Below are 15,835 nucleotides of genomic sequence, written 5' to 3' on the forward strand. Positions count from 1 at the left end.
GATGTTTCTGCTTATATATAGAGAGAGAGATAAAGAGAGATTATTCCCCTTCCAATTTTCTTCTAACGAAAGTTTTGATGAATGAGATATAGAAAAGAAGAAACTACGACAAGTTCTCCCAGGGGAAGCCTTTCTGTTTCGTGATTTCTGCCCCCGTCATGTAACAATCCTTTGGAAAGGATCGAAGTTCTGGTTACGTCGAGCGGAAAGTTAGTTCCTGACGCCGCTTGTGAAGGCTCTTCTCACGGAGGCCGAGCGGAAATGAGAGAGAAGATTGAATCAGGACGATTTACTGATGTGTGGGAAACGATTCAATGTTTCCCCTTGATGATTCCATACACGGCTGGTCGTAGACTATTGATGGTACTTTCGTGGGTGCGAGTCTGTGTGTACGAAGGCCATGTCTCCCCCTTATCTCGGGCAGTGCGAATGCTCCGACGACCTCGACTTGGGCGGAGAGGAGGGCGTGGATCGTGGCATGAACGTCCCTTGGGGCGCCGCTTGCTGGAGCACACGCCCGCACTAGCCCCGATCTGCCGACATAAGATCCGCACTCGACCACTTGCAATCGCATGATCAGAGCGCCTACAGATGAAATTCGAGTGTTGTATATAGAGACCTACAGAACAATCGTGCACAACCGACGGGTTGATCGACCCAGTCTGAGAGGCGGGTATTGTCATCGGATTTCGGAGCGGGCGAACCATGCCCCCCGGCGTTAACCACCTTAAAACCGCGCGGGAATCCATCTTTACTAATATTCTCGACGACAAACAACGAAACATGAGGCACAGCAGCGCGCCGATGATGCATCGTGGTTCTCACAGCTCACAAGAGGATCACTCGTCACATTCGCGATGTGGTCCAGCGGAAAGGTATGGCGCTGACAAATGTTGAATCGTATCTCCGTTGTTAAGTTGGACCTGCAGCCGTAGACGACGTTCCTTGCATGAAATCTACGCCGCATTGAAAGTAGAGCTCGTAGGTCAGGTAACTCTGTGCATACCGTGGCAGCATGGTGAGACGAGAAGGCTAGCAGTGTATCGTAGACACTATAAATCCATCGTGCTCCATTCTTGCTGATTCTGACAATCATCCTTTCCCCTACCTTTTCTCTCACATCTCGGCATCGTCAATCTACAATTCAACAGCCATGGCAACATACCTCATCACTGGCGGCGCTCGCGGTCTAGGCCTCGCGCTGACCAAACATCTCGTCGCTCTGCCTGCGTCTCAAGTCTCCAAGGTCATCGTCTCTGTTCGCAAACCTTCCACCGATCTGGACCTTGTCGCCAAAAGTTCCTCTGGCCGTGTAAATGTTGTTCAGTTCGATGTTGCCAACGAATCTTCTATCCAGAAGGCGCTGCCTGCGGTCGAAGCGGCGCTAGGTGGAAAGGGTCTGGATGTTCTCATCAACAATGCTGGAATTGCGCAGTACGCCGAGAACGGCACCAAGTCGATGTGAGTCTGCTGTGAAGCTGGCTAAAACGCTTAATACGGTCCTGACGTATGAGCAGGGACACTCTTCTCGAAAGCCTGCAAGTCAACGTCCTCGGCATCCACTGGGTCACCCGGACGTTCCTCCCACTCTTGGAAAAGGGCCAGCTCAAGAAGGTCGCCAACATGTAAGATATTCCGCTTCCGTTTGATCGCGAGAGCACTTTCACTAATCTCGTCAGCTCCACTACTCTCGGCTCGATTGCCTTCGCTCCGACTTTCACCTGGGCAAGCTGCCCGGCGTATAAGATCTCCAAAGCCGCGCTTAACAGCCTCACCGTCCAATACAGCCTCGATCATGCTAAGGATGGCTTCACCTTCGTCGCCATCTCACCCGGTGTAAGTCTTGGAGAGGATTACCTCAGATGCAGGACGTGAAGTTCCACGCTGACACAGAAGCACAGTGGCTCAAGACCGAACTTGGCGGCGGCGATATGGCCGATCTCCTCCCGGAGCAAGGCGCCAAAGGAACCCTTGAAATCATCGGTCGGCCAAACTCCGAGACCAACGGAAAGTTCGTCAAGGTCTTTGTCGAGGGTTGGGACAATGCTGATCGACTGCATGTGTATGATGGAAAGGAGGCACCTTGGTGAAAAGTATTGTGAAAGGCCGATTGGAGGAAAGAAAAGGAAAGAGCGACGACAAGGTGTAATGATGGAGCTTCTGGTGAGAATGCCATACGTGTGGAGCTCTTCTTCCGTGCTGTAACGGTACAGCCATCATTGCTGCAATACGTCTTACAAACCGAGTCCTTCATACGCTCTCCAGACAGTCATATATAGATGATTCATCAAATGAGACATGATGATCAATGTCAAATAGGAACACATATGTGCAGGTGTGCATAAAGATCAATGATCCAATCAGAAGCTACTCAATTGAACGTCACCTGCGATTTCTGTGAGGCGGCTGCACAATTCATGCGATGACGTCATTGGCAGCGCGCGCGGCGCGTCCCATACTACTCTTCCACAAGGCGTTCATTGTACACCGACAACAAGTCCTTTACGAAATGTCTATAAAATAGCAAGCGGCAGTGTCAGATTGCTCAATTTGATTTCCTCAATCCTTGTAGGTTTTCAAGACAAGATGCTCGCTTCGGCGTGGTACACGACCTTGGTCAGCAGCGTACTGCTGCGCGCTGCTGCGTTTGTCTTTCTGAGATGGGTAGGAAACTCATGGCCGACAGGTCGAGAAATCTGCTGACGTTGTTGATATAACAGATTCCAGGTCATGTTCGTCATCCGTGATCTCCAATCTTACGATGCAAGATCCATGCTGACGAGGAATTCCGCGACAGCATTTCCCACCGATCGTGGCGACCTTATTCGCCGTGTACATTCCGGCATTCCTCTATAGCTGGCTGAATTCATCTCCTTACAACGTCGTCGCCGATCGCGTCGCTGTGAAAACTCGAGACGTGAAGAAAGAAGATGCCGCTCCAGGTGTCGATCCTCGCTATGCGGATCCCACCGTCGATCCAGGTCAGGAACTGTTCGTCGAAGAAGAAATTGTGCTCACGCGCAAAGACCCGCGACCGCTCACCACACTTCTGACTGGTCTGCCGAGCCCGTCGAGTCCGCTATACAGTATCGTCTCTTTCCTGGTAAACTTGGCGATTGTAGCTATGGTCATGGATCTCGTTTATCGTGCACCATTACTTCATCCTGTCCATGATCTCTCTTTGGCACGAGTCGGCTACGTATCCGACACGACCGCCAATATTCTGGTACGAGAGCCGGATTCTACTCAATTGCCCCTCTTCCTATCCTATCGATGGAATGATTACGACAGAGTCAAGTCAATTCGCATGTCGGAGACCTCCTGGAAGGCTGGGGGACGGATCGATGCCCTCAGTAATGCCACCGACTTTACCGGGACTTTCACTGTCACCGGTCTGTCCCCTGATACACGCTACGAGTATGTTGTAAGCAACAATCGTACTGGGCAATTCACCACAGCTCCCAAGGTCGGGGAGGTCTCGGCACACAGCTCCTATGGCAACATGTTCACATTCGTTCACTCCTCCTGCGTCAAGCTCAACTTCCCATATTCGCCGTTTGCGCATCCACTCTCGGCGCAAGGATTCCGCCATCTCAACTCTGCGTTGTCCAGTCTACGGGCCCAATTCATGATTTTCCTCGGTGACTTCATATATGCCGACGTACCTCACCAACATGGAAAGTCTCTTGAAGATTATCGTCTGCAATATCGTCAAGTCTACGCTTCGCCGGACTGGGCTGCTGCCACCGAACACGTGCCTTCTTGGATCCACGTCTACGACGACCACGAGATTCAAAATGACTGGAGTGCCAACACCACTGCCCCTTTCGAGTCTGCTTTCGATGCCTACGAGCTGTACCACACCTCCGTGAACCCTCCTCCTGTTCGCCCGAAGACAAGCTACTTCAGCTTCACCCAAGGACCTGCGACTTTTTTCCTCCTCGACACACGCCGCTATCGCTCCCCGAATTCCGAGCCCGACACCACCGACCCTTCCACCGGTGTTCCTACGAAATCCATGCTCGGTGCTCAACAGCGCGCCGACTTCCTCGCCTGGCTCCGCCGCCCCGAGCCCGCCGGCGTGCGCTGGAAAATCGTCGTCTCCAGCGTGCCCTTCACCATGAACTGGCAGCTGACAGGCGACACCTGGGCGGGATTCCTAGCCGAGCGACAGATTCTGCTGGAAGCCATGTGGGATGTCGGGGCAAGGGAGGGAGCCAATGCCATGGGTGTCGTGATCCTGTCGGGAGATCGCCACGAATTTGCCGCGACGGCATTCCCTCCTCCCCCAGCACCACCACCATCATCGGACAAGACAATCCTCGGCCTGAGGATTCCCGCGCGGAAATCCTGGCCGCAGTCCGCCACCGTTCACGAATTCTCCGCCTCGCCGTTGAATATGTTTTACCTGCCGGTACGCACGTATCGGGAGTCGACTACAGCCAAGGCCTCGAGCAGTGAAGACGATCAGGACCAGTACTACATTTCTGACGTCTGCATCAAGTATATCCCCGATGGGAACTACAAATTCGGTGCGGTGAGCATTTCCAACGAGCGAAACGTCGGGGAACAGTCCGTGTTGAAGTATCGGCTGTTCGTGGATGGCAAGGAAACGTGGGGCTACCTGCTCACGGTCGGCGGGGTGAATAGTGGCGCTGCTGGTGCTGGAGGACTGGGATTGAGCAGAGTCAAAGATGCGATTTGGGGATAATGGTTATCGAGCAGGCGATGGAAGGTAGAGCAGGAGAGACATGTGCCAGCTCCATTGGAACGATTGATTGCTGTAGCTGATTGAGCTGACGGTGTGTACCGCATGGCGCGAAAGACTAGTCCAGTACAGGCGTCCGGACGCAATGTACACTACAGAAATGAATGCCCCCAGATGTGGTCAACAGCCCAGCGAGCATGAAGGAATTTTCTGCAACTCCTGAACACGCCAAACGTGTGATATGCGAGACGACAGAGGCGCTTAGCTGGACGCCAATCTAGCGACATTATCATTGCTCATGTCAATGAGCAGAACCTGTTTTGCTCGGTAGGCCCGAATTGGCGATGAAGCTGGCTAAAGAGTTTTTCATTCGATGTGATACAGCTGTTGAGGGTCTACGAACCTCCAGGACAGGTCGGGCCAATGTCGAGATCAAATGAGTTCAGAGAAGCAGATATCATCATCGAGGCCATAGCGAGGCGCTGTGAGAGGGCAGGCTCCACATAATCCTTTTTTCGCTTTCACGCTTGTTCCAAGCGAGAGGGGACGCATTTTTGGAGCTGATATTGTCGCAGACCGCAGCTTGAGACTTCGTCCCTCGTATCGCATAGAACGTCGCTGCCGCTGTGGTTGATTTCGACTTCAATGAGGACGGGCGTCCGATGGTCTCTCGTCATATCGTTTGTCTCCGCCTCATCTTCAGGCCGAGGAAGTTCTATAGAAGCTCCCATTTTCGCGATTGTTATGCTTATGTCGAGGAGTCTCTAGTTTCGTTGACAACTCCAAAGTCCGCAAAGTCTCACAGGCCGGGATGCTTCCATGTGAAGACTCGACACTCGTCGCAAGAAACCTGCTCGCGAAATAGAGCTTGTGGTAAATTCATGGTTTTGAGCTCAGTGAATCAGTGCAGAATTCAATGATTGGACGCTTCGGGGAATTCGTTTCACTGGCTTCACGATAACTTCGAGGCATTCTTGAACAAGTCCAGAAGAAGATTGTGGGCCTGAGGAGGATTCTCAAATTGGGAAGACATGGGCTGTTGTGGTTGCCACATCGCTCCTCCCTGATTGGGGTCGTGTGAGGCAGGATGAGCGTGAGGCAGAGCTGACGAGTTGTACGCATGCATATTCGGCCCACTTTGAGTCGGCGTTTGAGTGTCAAGGAATCTCTGCGCCTCCATCTCAACGGGTGCCTGTGGTTTGGTGAAGAGCCTTGAAAGGTCAATCTGCTGTCCAAATTGGCTCTGAGAATGTTGCGGTTGCGGTTGCTGCGGCATTTGTTGATGTTGTACTTGTTGCTGCTGCTGTTGCTGTTGCTGATGTGCATAAAATTGGCCTTGCTGATACTGTGAATTTTGATCCTGCTGAGGTGCTGGGTTCCAGGCAGAATCCTGGGACACGTGATTTCCAGACTGTTGATATGCGCCTTCGCTGCTGTCATAAATTGGATATCCATCTAGCTCCGCCGCATGCTGAGTGTGTTCCTCTGCTCTGTTCGCGCAGTCCACAATAGTTGCCGCGATCACCTCCCGCATGTCTGGTACCTGCGACTTGTCTGAAAAGATCCAAATGCCAAAAATCTGCGGCGTTCCCTCTTCATCCGGAACCTGAACAATGACATACTCCGTCGTAATTTCGATATTATCCATAGACACAAGGTCCAGTTCGAAGTTTACCATACTCTTCCGGTTGAGAATAATCAGGCGATAGCGCGGATAACCTGCTTGCGCTTCCAGCTGCACGACGAACAGTACGCCCTCGGTCTCGCATTTGTTCCATTGTTGCGAGTCGGGAGCGAATGTATACAGTGTAGCGAATGGTGCGATAGCCAGGATATATTCAACCTCCGGGTACCATCGACGCAGTACGAGCATATTCAACTCCTCTGCCGAACGCTGTGGCTGCGCGTGTACCGCCATGTCGACATGATACTGGTTGTCGGTGAGGTTGGCAGTGTCAGTGTCGTAATCGGACTGTCCTGGAGGCGCCGACTGCAGATGCACCTGCCGTGATACCTTTCTGTTGTGGCTAGGCATTACCGCGACAACCCGTGACACACACGTTTGAAGAAGAGATGTGTGGTTGTTCGAGCTTGCTCAGTCAAGCATGGCCAGGGAAACCTCGACGGTCGTCGGCGTGGCTGACTGGAATACTTCAAGCTTGGGCTGGTTGTTGCACAGAGATGGGCCACGCGGGCAATCCCGGTCCCGCCAACATTGCATCAATCAGGCAAGACGTCAGGCGAGATCATACCACGATGAATCCACAATGTACCTAGATTCCCACGATTCCTACCGATAGTCCCTGCAGGGCTGACACGGCTGCCGCCTCCTACTGCATCATTACGTGCACGCGATATCTTTGACCGGGGAATCGTAGAATCCCACATACCACATACGTGGTTCGCTTTGACAAGAAGCCAAGCCGCCCGGTCGAGACCTAGGTCCTGTGATGATTGACAGTAATAAATCTTTCTGCTCAATTCTTCAATATTTCTCAAATCTGTAGAGCTTTGTATGTGAGACAATTTTAACTCTTCAAAATGGCCCCATCACGGTCGCGGCCGACGAGCACGTCGAGCAGCCTCATGCAGGATGTTCCAGGCTCCTTTCCGGCAGCCAAGCTTTACGAAGCTGAGGCTCGTATTCAGGAAGATGCGGCAGAAGCACCCGTGGAGAGTACGTATCAAAGCATCTCAAGCGCAGTTTTTGCCCGAAAATCGGAGTATGTTCGGGAGAAGCACGTGCGCATCAAAATCGGCACCTGGAATGTTGCTGGCTGCAAAGGGACCGAGAAGGACATTGGAGGCTGGTTCGTGGGAGGCAAAGGCGTTTCGGAAAGACTTGCAGGCCTTGAAGTGGGCGACGTGAATGAAGACCGCGAATCAGTTGAAACCCAGGAGTCGCGATATCAGCGCAAACGTAGCACAATTCCAGCCGGGGACCATGCGACCTTACCTGGAGATGAAGATGTTGGTCTTTATGTGTTGGCGTTGCAAGAAATTGTCGATCTAAGTTCTGCCATGGAGGCATTACGGCCATACACCGACCCTTCCGTCATCAATAAATGGAAAGACTCTATGGCGGCAGCTTTGCCAGCCGGCTATCAGCTTGTTTCCGAGCAGCAGCTGATAGGACTAATGCTACTCATCTATGCTGCTCCTGATGTTGTTCCGGAGATTTCGTCCGTCAGCACAACAAGCGTCGGGACGGGATTGATGAATTTCATGGGCAACAAAGGTGCCGTGACAGCACGAATTGTCCTGGGAGAGACGACACGCCTGGTATTTATCAACTGCCATCTGGCAGCCGGCGCTGACAAGGCTGCGTTGGAACGACGAAATTGGGACGCTCAGCAGATTGTTGCGCGAACACGTTTCGAGCCCATACAAGATGCTATGGATCTGTCGCAGACCACTGGAGAGCAGATTGGTGACGAGGACTTTGCTTTTTGGTGTGGAGATCTTAACTATCGCTTGGAAGGAATTCCTGGCGATGACGTTCGGAGACTGCTGATGTTGCATACCCGCAACGAGTACGATTTGAGTCAGCGAGCAGCGAAGAAAATCGAAGAGGAGCTATCAGAGGCTACAGAGTCTATTCATCAACGACTCCGTGCTTCATCGACCTCCACGGCTGAAACAAGATTATCGACCTCATCACATCGATCCAGCACGGATGCAAGGTCTAGCTATGAGAGCACACAGCCATCCACAATCCTTGACGAAGTCGCAGAGAGTGATGATCCGGCCTCTCTGCAAACAACGCTTGCTTGCCTTCTACCGCATGACGAACTGCAGCAACAGATCAAAGCCAAGAAGGCATTTCATGACGGCTGGCGAGAAGGCCCAATCACCTTTCTTCCTACGTACAAATATGACCTTGGAAGCGTCGGTGTATTTGATACCAGTGAGAAGAGGCGTGCGCCAAGCTGGTGTGATCGTATCCTATACCGCACGAGGCGAGATAAACTGCGCTACGAGGCACAAGTTCGTGATGAACAAGCAGCCCGGAAGAAAGATGCCGAAATGCAAGCCGATGGCACTGCGGATCTTGCCGCGCACGATGAGTCAATCCTCTACGACTATGACCCAAATACTGACGGCGAAAATACCACTCCCGAAGGCTATGAGTACTATGAATACGATGAGTACGACGAAAATGACGAAGACGACCAAGCCAATCAGAACAGCAACAGTCAGATTGTCACAACTCGGGAAGGCTTCCAAGATGAAATCACATTGGAATTTTATACCGCCCATCAACGCGTGCTTTCTAGCGACCACAAGCCTCTCGATGCCGTGTTCTCGCTGAAGTACGATGCAGTCGTTCCGGAACTCAAAGCGAAAACCCATGCGGCGGTGGCAAGAGAATTCGACAAGGCAGAGAATGAAGGTCGACCCAACGTCACGGTCGTCGTCGACAACAATCATAATGATACCGGCGAAACTCTACCCGAAACGGACGAATTTGAAGGTGTCTGGTTTGGTAATGTCCGTTGGGGTCAGACCAAGACTCGCACTTTGACTATTGCAAATACCAGCCGTGTCGCTGCAGATTTCTCCTTCATTGAACGACCAGTTGGTCAAGATCAAGAAGGACAGAAGACGCGCGAAAAGGGGATCGCACCTTCGTGGTTGCAACTCAAGATCAACGATGTCCCTCAAACGAGCTCGAGCGAATCGACGTCGCTTTTTCGTCTTGAGCCGGGTGAGACATGTGTGGTTGATCTCACGCTTACTGTCACTGCCTTGGAGTGCGTCGCAGCGTTCAATCACGAACACATGTCTACACTCGAGGAGGTCCTGGTATTGCGTGTCGAAAGTGGCCGTGACCACTTCATCCCTGTCAGGGCGCGATGGTTGCAAAGCAGTCTCGGAAGGTCAATTGATCGCTTGATCAGAATTCCCGAAGGAGGGATCAGAAAACTCCAAGGCCAAAAACCTGACGGAAGCAAGAAAGGAAGCAGGAGATTAAGGAGAAAGAAGAGATCCAATGACCCGCAGCAGACAGAATCGGACGAAGCGGTCGAGAACAGCGATGGCGACGAAGACGACGAAGAAGACGACGATCCCGTACGTTTTTCTGCACCCCGCGAGCTGTTCAGGCTAACGGAAGTGATAGAAGAATTAACCGCTCGTGTCATTGCGGAATGGGAGATGACGAATCCGGCGCCGATAACTATGGACAAAACTACATCTGCAGGACGGGGCACATCACTTGACACTTCCAACACGGGTCTAATGGATGTCACTTCAGCGCGACCTCCTTGGCACGACGTCCCCGCTTGGCCATTCGATGAGCAGAACTGGACAGAACGAAAGACAACGGACTGGCAAGAAGCGCTCAGCGCCGCATGCGACGCCCTAGATTCCGATCAACCATTAGAGGCATCCCTGCCGCCTTCTATGACAAGATCACAGCGACTTTACATCCTTGCCAATCTGCTAATGGTCTTCCTACAGGGCATGCCCGAGGGCGTGGTGCCTGTAGAGATCTGGAATGAGATTGAGAAGTATCTTGCTACACGGGACAAGAGCCAGAAAGGCGGCTCAGCCGCATCTCTGGACGATCAACGGATGGCGGTGCAAGAGATCATTTCTCAAAAGGGACCCAACAGCATCACGTTCATCTTGATCACATCTATGCTGGAAAGAATCATCTCTGAAGTCCCACATCGTGAAGCGGACGAGATGGAGCATGCTGCTCGAGCCGCCTCGCCGCTGAGTCCTACACAGAAACTCAAGCGATTCACGCTTCTGGGCAGTGGTGGCAGCAGTAGCAGCATTGCTGGTGTCAACAATGCTAAATCTGGCCCGCCATCATCTGCAGCGGATAGGAAAAACGCTGCCATAGCCGCTTTGGCGGAGATGTTTGCAGAGGCAATGATCAAGTCGACACCTGTAACAGGTGGTGGTGGTGAGAAGGCCAAGTCTGCGCTGCAGAAACGTAAAAGGGAGTTGGTCGAGATGTTTTTGAGGAGAGATGAATGATTGACGATAAATTTGTGGAGGATTGAAGCTCGTATCGCGTTAGAGATTTCATTATGAGTTCCTCACGTGAAAATGGCACGAAAGATGATTTAGACACTTACTCGAGAGTTCTCAGAAGTCTCTAACTCGAAGATTGACGGGCCTGTTTCAATGTGTCTACTGCCTGGATAGGGCGGGCATGGGGTGAGTTTCGCGACTTCTGCTTCCACGCCAGACCACGTTGAAGCACGTGCCTGGCTTTTCCGTCGTTGACACCAGCGGTCGCTTCCCATCATCACATTCGCAGGTCGTGCAATGCAAACAACTGCATCGAATAAAGAACTACGCGAAGAGAATATGGCAAAAGCAAGTTCATATGTGAAAATGCGCACCCACGTGCAGGTCTCGATTGTCCCGGACGGTTCAAAGTGTCGCTTTTCACTGCAGGCGCCCACGTTTTCGATAGTTTCGGAGCCGCCTTCCCCATCACAATGTCTTCCAGAAGCTCTTGGCAACCGCGCCTCATGGGATCCTAACCTTCGACAGCCAACAGCAGCTAGACCTTATGCAGTAGGACCCCGAACGCCAGCCGCATGACGCAGACCTTATCGTGCGCTGCCCAACACGATGCCCGGCAGAGGTGCAGAGGGAACGCAACCCTCGTGCTCAGGTCGCCAACAACGATAGGCTGACGCGGTTCCTGGACAGCTTCATTCGGAGCTCGCGACGAGGTTGTGGGCTTACTCTTCTTCTTGCATACTCTCGCGTCTCGTTACCCCATGGACGCCTCGTTCGGACATGATGCATGAATGCAGCAGAGCTCGCGGAAAAAAGTAAACCATAGCTACAGATGCTTTTTTGCCATTCTGGCGAGAACTGCGTGGCACGGCCACAATGCCGACGATCATGATGAAATCATAAATACTGTAGCTGCCTCATCTAAGTCTCTTCTTTCGCCTTGGCCAACCGTCCACCTCACACCTCCGCGGTCCAACACTGTCGTTGTCATCATCTCATTGTGAAAGCTCTGCGCAATCGCTGCCGTCAAGATGAAGACCTCTGTTGCAGCTCTCGTTGCGGTCCTCGCCGTCGCGCCAGCAGTCCAAGCTTCGCTCTATGGACAATCCAAGGACAACCACTCTTGTGTCTTGGTTCCCGACTACAAGTCTTGCTCGGCCAAGGCCAAGCCCGACCTGGTCGACAGCTGCTGCGTTGAGACCTTTGGTGGTCTCGTCCTTCTCACTCAGGTACGCGATGGAATTCGGAATGGTCGCATTGGATCGATGTAGGAGCGATGGCACAATTGAAAGAACGGGGCGGCCGCTGCCTGAATTTCGGGCGAAGCCGCCTGGACGAAACACCATCATCGTTTCAACTATTGATGGCCCATGTCTACTGTCTCGTCAATTGGCCTCCTTTTCAATCGACCATGGCAACACAAAACACAGCCGACCATGGTATTCTGACAATATGACATAGTACTGGAACACATGGGCTGACAAGCCTCTTCCCGCCAACACTTGGACGCTTCACGGCCTCTGGCCCGACTTCTGGTATGTGTACCCCTGCACGCTACGATATCAGCATAGCAGACAAAGACTGACTCTGACCCCACAATAGCAATGGCTCATACACTCAATATTGCGACTTGAATCGCCAGTATGACCCTGTTCCGGGACCCAACACCACCAACGGCCTACCCAATGGTACCGTCGTCCCTCCGTACAAGGGCCCTGGCATTGGCACTTTCCTCCGTCCCTTTGGCAAATACGATCTTCTCGCATACATGAACAAGTACTGGATCGGACAGACCGGTGCCAATGACGACTTCTGGTCGCACGAATTCAGCAAACATGCGTGAGTGACCCTCGGCCGAGTATTGATGTCGCGAGGACAATGTGACTGATCAATTCCACGCAGCACTTGCTTCAGCACATTCGACTTGCCCTGCTACGGTCCGCAGTACCGCCAGCACGAAGACGTTGTTGACTACTTCGAGACCACTATCGGTTACTACAAGAAGTTTCCTACTTTCGAATGGCTCTTCAAGCACGGCATCACCCCGTCGAACACCACCACCTACACTCTTTCCAAACTTGAGAACGCCCTGACTGAGGAGTCCGGTGCGATCCCTTACGTCGGCTGCTCAGGTCCTCGCTACAACGAGACCGCCGCTGGTCGTGGCTCTCTGGACAACGGCCGTACCTCCGTCTCCGAAGTCTGGTATTACCTTCATACCTTCGGTAGACCGCAGTCGCTCAAGGCTGTCCCTGTCGACCAGACCACCACTAGCAACTGTGTCAAGGTTCCCGGGGCCCTGAACTACTACGCGCGCACCGGTACCAATGCCACCATCGGTGTGCTTCCCTCCTGCCCTGGCGTCAGCACCGGCCCCAGCACCGGTGCCATGTCAACTCGCCCTGCTTCAACTTCCTCCAGCAGTCGTACCTCCACTGGCACCAGCACCCGCGCCGCAACTACCACCTCTACCCGTGCGACTACCACCTCCACCCGCGCCGCTACCACCACCTCCACTCGCGCGACCACCACCTCCACCCGCACCACCGCCCTGACCACGGTCCGCACCACCACCGCGACCGGGAAGACCACCACCGTCTCGAGCGCAAAACCCAGCACCTCATCCAAGCCCACCGCCGTCTCCAGCGGCAAGCCTACCACATCATCCAAGCCCGCCGCCACCGTCTCCAGCGGCCACGCCTCGAGCAGCTCCAAGGCCACCACCACAAGCACCAGCTGCACGACCACCACCAGCAGCGTCGTCACCAAGCCCACCACCACTTCCATCGCTCCCCCTCCTCCATACTACACTACTCGCGCGACCACCACCACCACCAGCACCGTGCGTCCTTCAGTCGCTCACTACTAGAGCGCCGAGTGAATGATCGCAGCGAATCGAAATACATAATCTGGGGACATGGGAGGAACCTGGCGTTCGTAAACCGGGGGTTTCGGGACGATTTGCTGTTTTCTAATGCACATAGACGGATGAGGAGTATCGGTCCCTTCACATAGAAGCGAACATCGAACAATACAATGATGAGAAAGCATGAACGATATCGGAAATTCTACAATTCCGCCGTCGAAAAGATTCCTCGCTGGCTCATTCATCGGAGCGGGTTTCTGCCTCTCCCTCGTGAAGTCCTCCAATGTATTCCATTTTCTGTATTCTTGTCTCCACTTATGAGCGGCCTCTTTATCGGGCGCTGTTTCCTGGGTATCTCTTGGGAAGTTTCGATATCCGAATTGATGATGAGGAGGAGAAGGAGCTTGGGGTAGTCATTTTGTGGATTAATCGGGAGACGTTTGGGGTCCGGAATTTGCTCAGTTGAACGGTTCGATGTGTCATCGTGGTCGTGCAAGACGTAGGAAGAGGGAGGTTGGACAACAACAAGGATGATTGATATGCCGAATAAGTAGTTCGTCATGATATATAAGATTACAATAGGTTCATGGGTATCGTCTGAAAATATAGTCATATGCGAAGATCGCTGATGAAACAGATCGCCAGTGAAAGACATGATGCTGATCGGTGGAAAAAAGAGTCTTGCGTCACTGAACGGAGAGCTGACGGGATGCACGGATTTCATCACTGCGAAATGTGCGCGCCAGGTAGCCGTTGCCGTAGACGCTCCAGCAGAGCGGTCTCTTCCTCCGATAGTTGGAGGTGAGATGGGACTTGGATGCCGTGGGCGTGAATGCGGATGTCGTTGGGCGACGGTACAGTCTCGTTGGTTTTGTTCCGCTGGAGATCAGTATGAAGGGTTCGGTCACTGTTAAGACGCGAGTTAGCATGGAGATCGAAGTTGGGGATTCAAGGTGGAAGCGGAAAGCGTACCTGCTTGCAGTAGAGTTTGAGCGTCGAGGTTGGGCATTACCCTCCTCGGCGGCCTTGTCTTGTTGCTGCTGCTCCTTTTCTTCACGTTGCTCTCTCCTGAGCGGAGCGCCACACTTCTCTGGTGTCCACCAGAAGACGGGGTATTGGCGGAGGATGTTGTTGAAGATCAGCGCGACAGTGACCAGCAGAGAACTACCCAACAAGACTACGGGAATGAAGCGCCAACCCATCCGGATGACGTCGACGTTGGTCGCCGCCAGCACTGCCGTGGCGCCACCTGGTGGGTGCACGGTGTTGGTGATGCTCATGAGGAGCGATGCACAGGCACAGGCTACAGCCCCTGCGACCCAATTGATCTCCTCAAAGGCTGGGTTCAGCATGAACAGCTTCGCGATGCAAACTCCGATCAGAGCGGAGAGGGTGTTGCCAACGATGGAATTCCGAGGCTGCGAGAAGGGTGTGCGGATGGCATTGAAATCAAGGACGGCGCTGGCACCGAAACTTGCGATGATTGTAGGACCCGACCAGACACCCATCCGTGGACCAAACCCGGCAGCGTAGTTATTGATTCCAGCAACGAGGCAGAGGCCAGCGACCGTGGCGAGGAACATGAATGGCCATTGTAGTGCCGGAGGAATTTCTTCCGTCTTTTCTGAACGATAGCCGAGAAATTTGGAGATGGGTTTTGGTAGATTATTGAGACGATTACGAGGGATCCATGGATTGAGGTAGCGGTCAATGTTGAAGTGTAGAAGCTGATACGACAGCTTGTCCGACTGGGATGAAGCCATCGCGACAATGTTCAGTGACGCAGCGAGTGTGGTTGTCGTAGGCTTCTCGATGCTCGTAATGTTCTACGAAAGAATGGATCTGAATATCTTGTGTGCTTCAAAGAACGACACAGCAGTTTGTAACACCAGAAGAAATAGGAAGATACATTTGTGACCGCTTTCCGGTTAACCGGCGAATGTGAGAGCGGGTCTATGGCGGAACCCATGATGATCATGCATCGTGTCATACCGTGAATTAATGTACCTGGCTGTTTGTACTTACCCCGGACTACGGCAATGGTGAACCAACCTGATGTTCGACATGACACAACACAATACATGTTTGTGCATGGTATTGATGTTTGTATGGGGACTGACACCTCACATGTTTGGCAAGTGAGTCTTCTGAGAAATACTCGGACGGGCTTGCGCGTCGCGGTTCCAATGGGTCCTCGCGGTTCTCTTGTGCACAATGGCAGGTTTCGCATCCGACGAATATAGTTCAGTCGATCCGTATGACATAGCGACGGG

At 52.8% G+C, this 15,835-nt stretch overlaps 6 protein-coding genes across 6 annotated transcripts; 4 read left to right on the forward strand and 2 right to left on the reverse strand.

Annotated features, from left to right (window-relative positions):
- The first annotated feature begins 834 nt into the window (after positions 1–834).
- Positions 835–2,361, forward strand: K489DRAFT_380099 (NAD(P)-binding protein). The gene is made up of 4 exons (XM_033604811.1): positions 835–1,461; positions 1,518–1,625; positions 1,680–1,836; positions 1,902–2,361. Exons 1-4 carry the CDS (start codon positions 1,154–1,156, stop codon positions 2,088–2,090), a joined length of 762 nt encoding a protein of 253 aa, XP_033459761.1. The 5' UTR covers positions 835–1,153; the 3' UTR covers positions 2,091–2,361.
- A 225-nt stretch (positions 2,362–2,586) lies between these two features.
- On the forward strand, positions 2,587–4,711 carry K489DRAFT_409855 (alkaline phosphatase; the record flags this gene model as incomplete). Its single annotated transcript, XM_033607634.1, has 3 exons — positions 2,587–2,664; positions 2,721–2,732; positions 2,798–4,711. The coding sequence occupies 3 exons, from the start codon at positions 2,587–2,589 to the stop codon at positions 4,709–4,711; spliced, it is 2,004 nt and encodes a 667-aa protein (XP_033459762.1).
- Positions 4,712–5,660: 949 nt separating this feature from the next.
- K489DRAFT_318736 (PH domain-like protein) lies at positions 5,661–6,743 on the reverse strand (the record flags this gene model as incomplete). The annotated part of the gene is made up of 2 exons (XM_033601345.1): positions 5,661–6,008; positions 6,108–6,743. 2 exons carry the CDS (start codon positions 6,741–6,743, stop codon positions 5,661–5,663), a joined length of 984 nt encoding a protein of 327 aa, XP_033459763.1.
- A 470-nt stretch (positions 6,744–7,213) lies between these two features.
- On the forward strand, positions 7,214–10,882 carry K489DRAFT_380102 (DNase I-like protein). The gene has a single exon (XM_033604812.1). The coding sequence runs from the start codon at positions 7,250–7,252 to the stop codon at positions 10,697–10,699; it is 3,450 nt and encodes a 1,149-aa protein (XP_033459764.1). The 5' UTR covers positions 7,214–7,249; the 3' UTR covers positions 10,700–10,882.
- Positions 10,883–11,727: 845 nt separating this feature from the next.
- On the forward strand, positions 11,728–13,565 carry K489DRAFT_370361 (ribonuclease T2; the record flags this gene model as incomplete). Its single annotated transcript, XM_033603127.1, has 4 exons — positions 11,728–11,925; positions 12,158–12,231; positions 12,299–12,535; positions 12,599–13,565. 4 exons carry the CDS (start codon positions 11,728–11,730, stop codon positions 13,563–13,565), a joined length of 1,476 nt encoding a protein of 491 aa, XP_033459765.1.
- A 720-nt stretch (positions 13,566–14,285) lies between these two features.
- Positions 14,286–15,325, reverse strand: K489DRAFT_388657 (HPP-domain-containing protein; the record flags this gene model as incomplete). The annotated part of the gene is made up of 2 exons (XM_033606430.1): positions 14,286–14,469; positions 14,535–15,325. The coding sequence occupies 2 exons, from the start codon at positions 15,323–15,325 to the stop codon at positions 14,286–14,288; spliced, it is 975 nt and encodes a 324-aa protein (XP_033459766.1).
- Positions 15,326–15,835: the final 510 nt, after the last annotated feature.

Source organism: Dissoconium aciculare (assembly GCF_010015565.1).
Source record: "Dissoconium aciculare CBS 342.82 unplaced genomic scaffold K489scaffold_6, whole genome shotgun sequence".
NCBI classification, from domain to species: domain Eukaryota; kingdom Fungi; phylum Ascomycota; class Dothideomycetes; order Mycosphaerellales; family Dissoconiaceae; genus Dissoconium; species Dissoconium aciculare.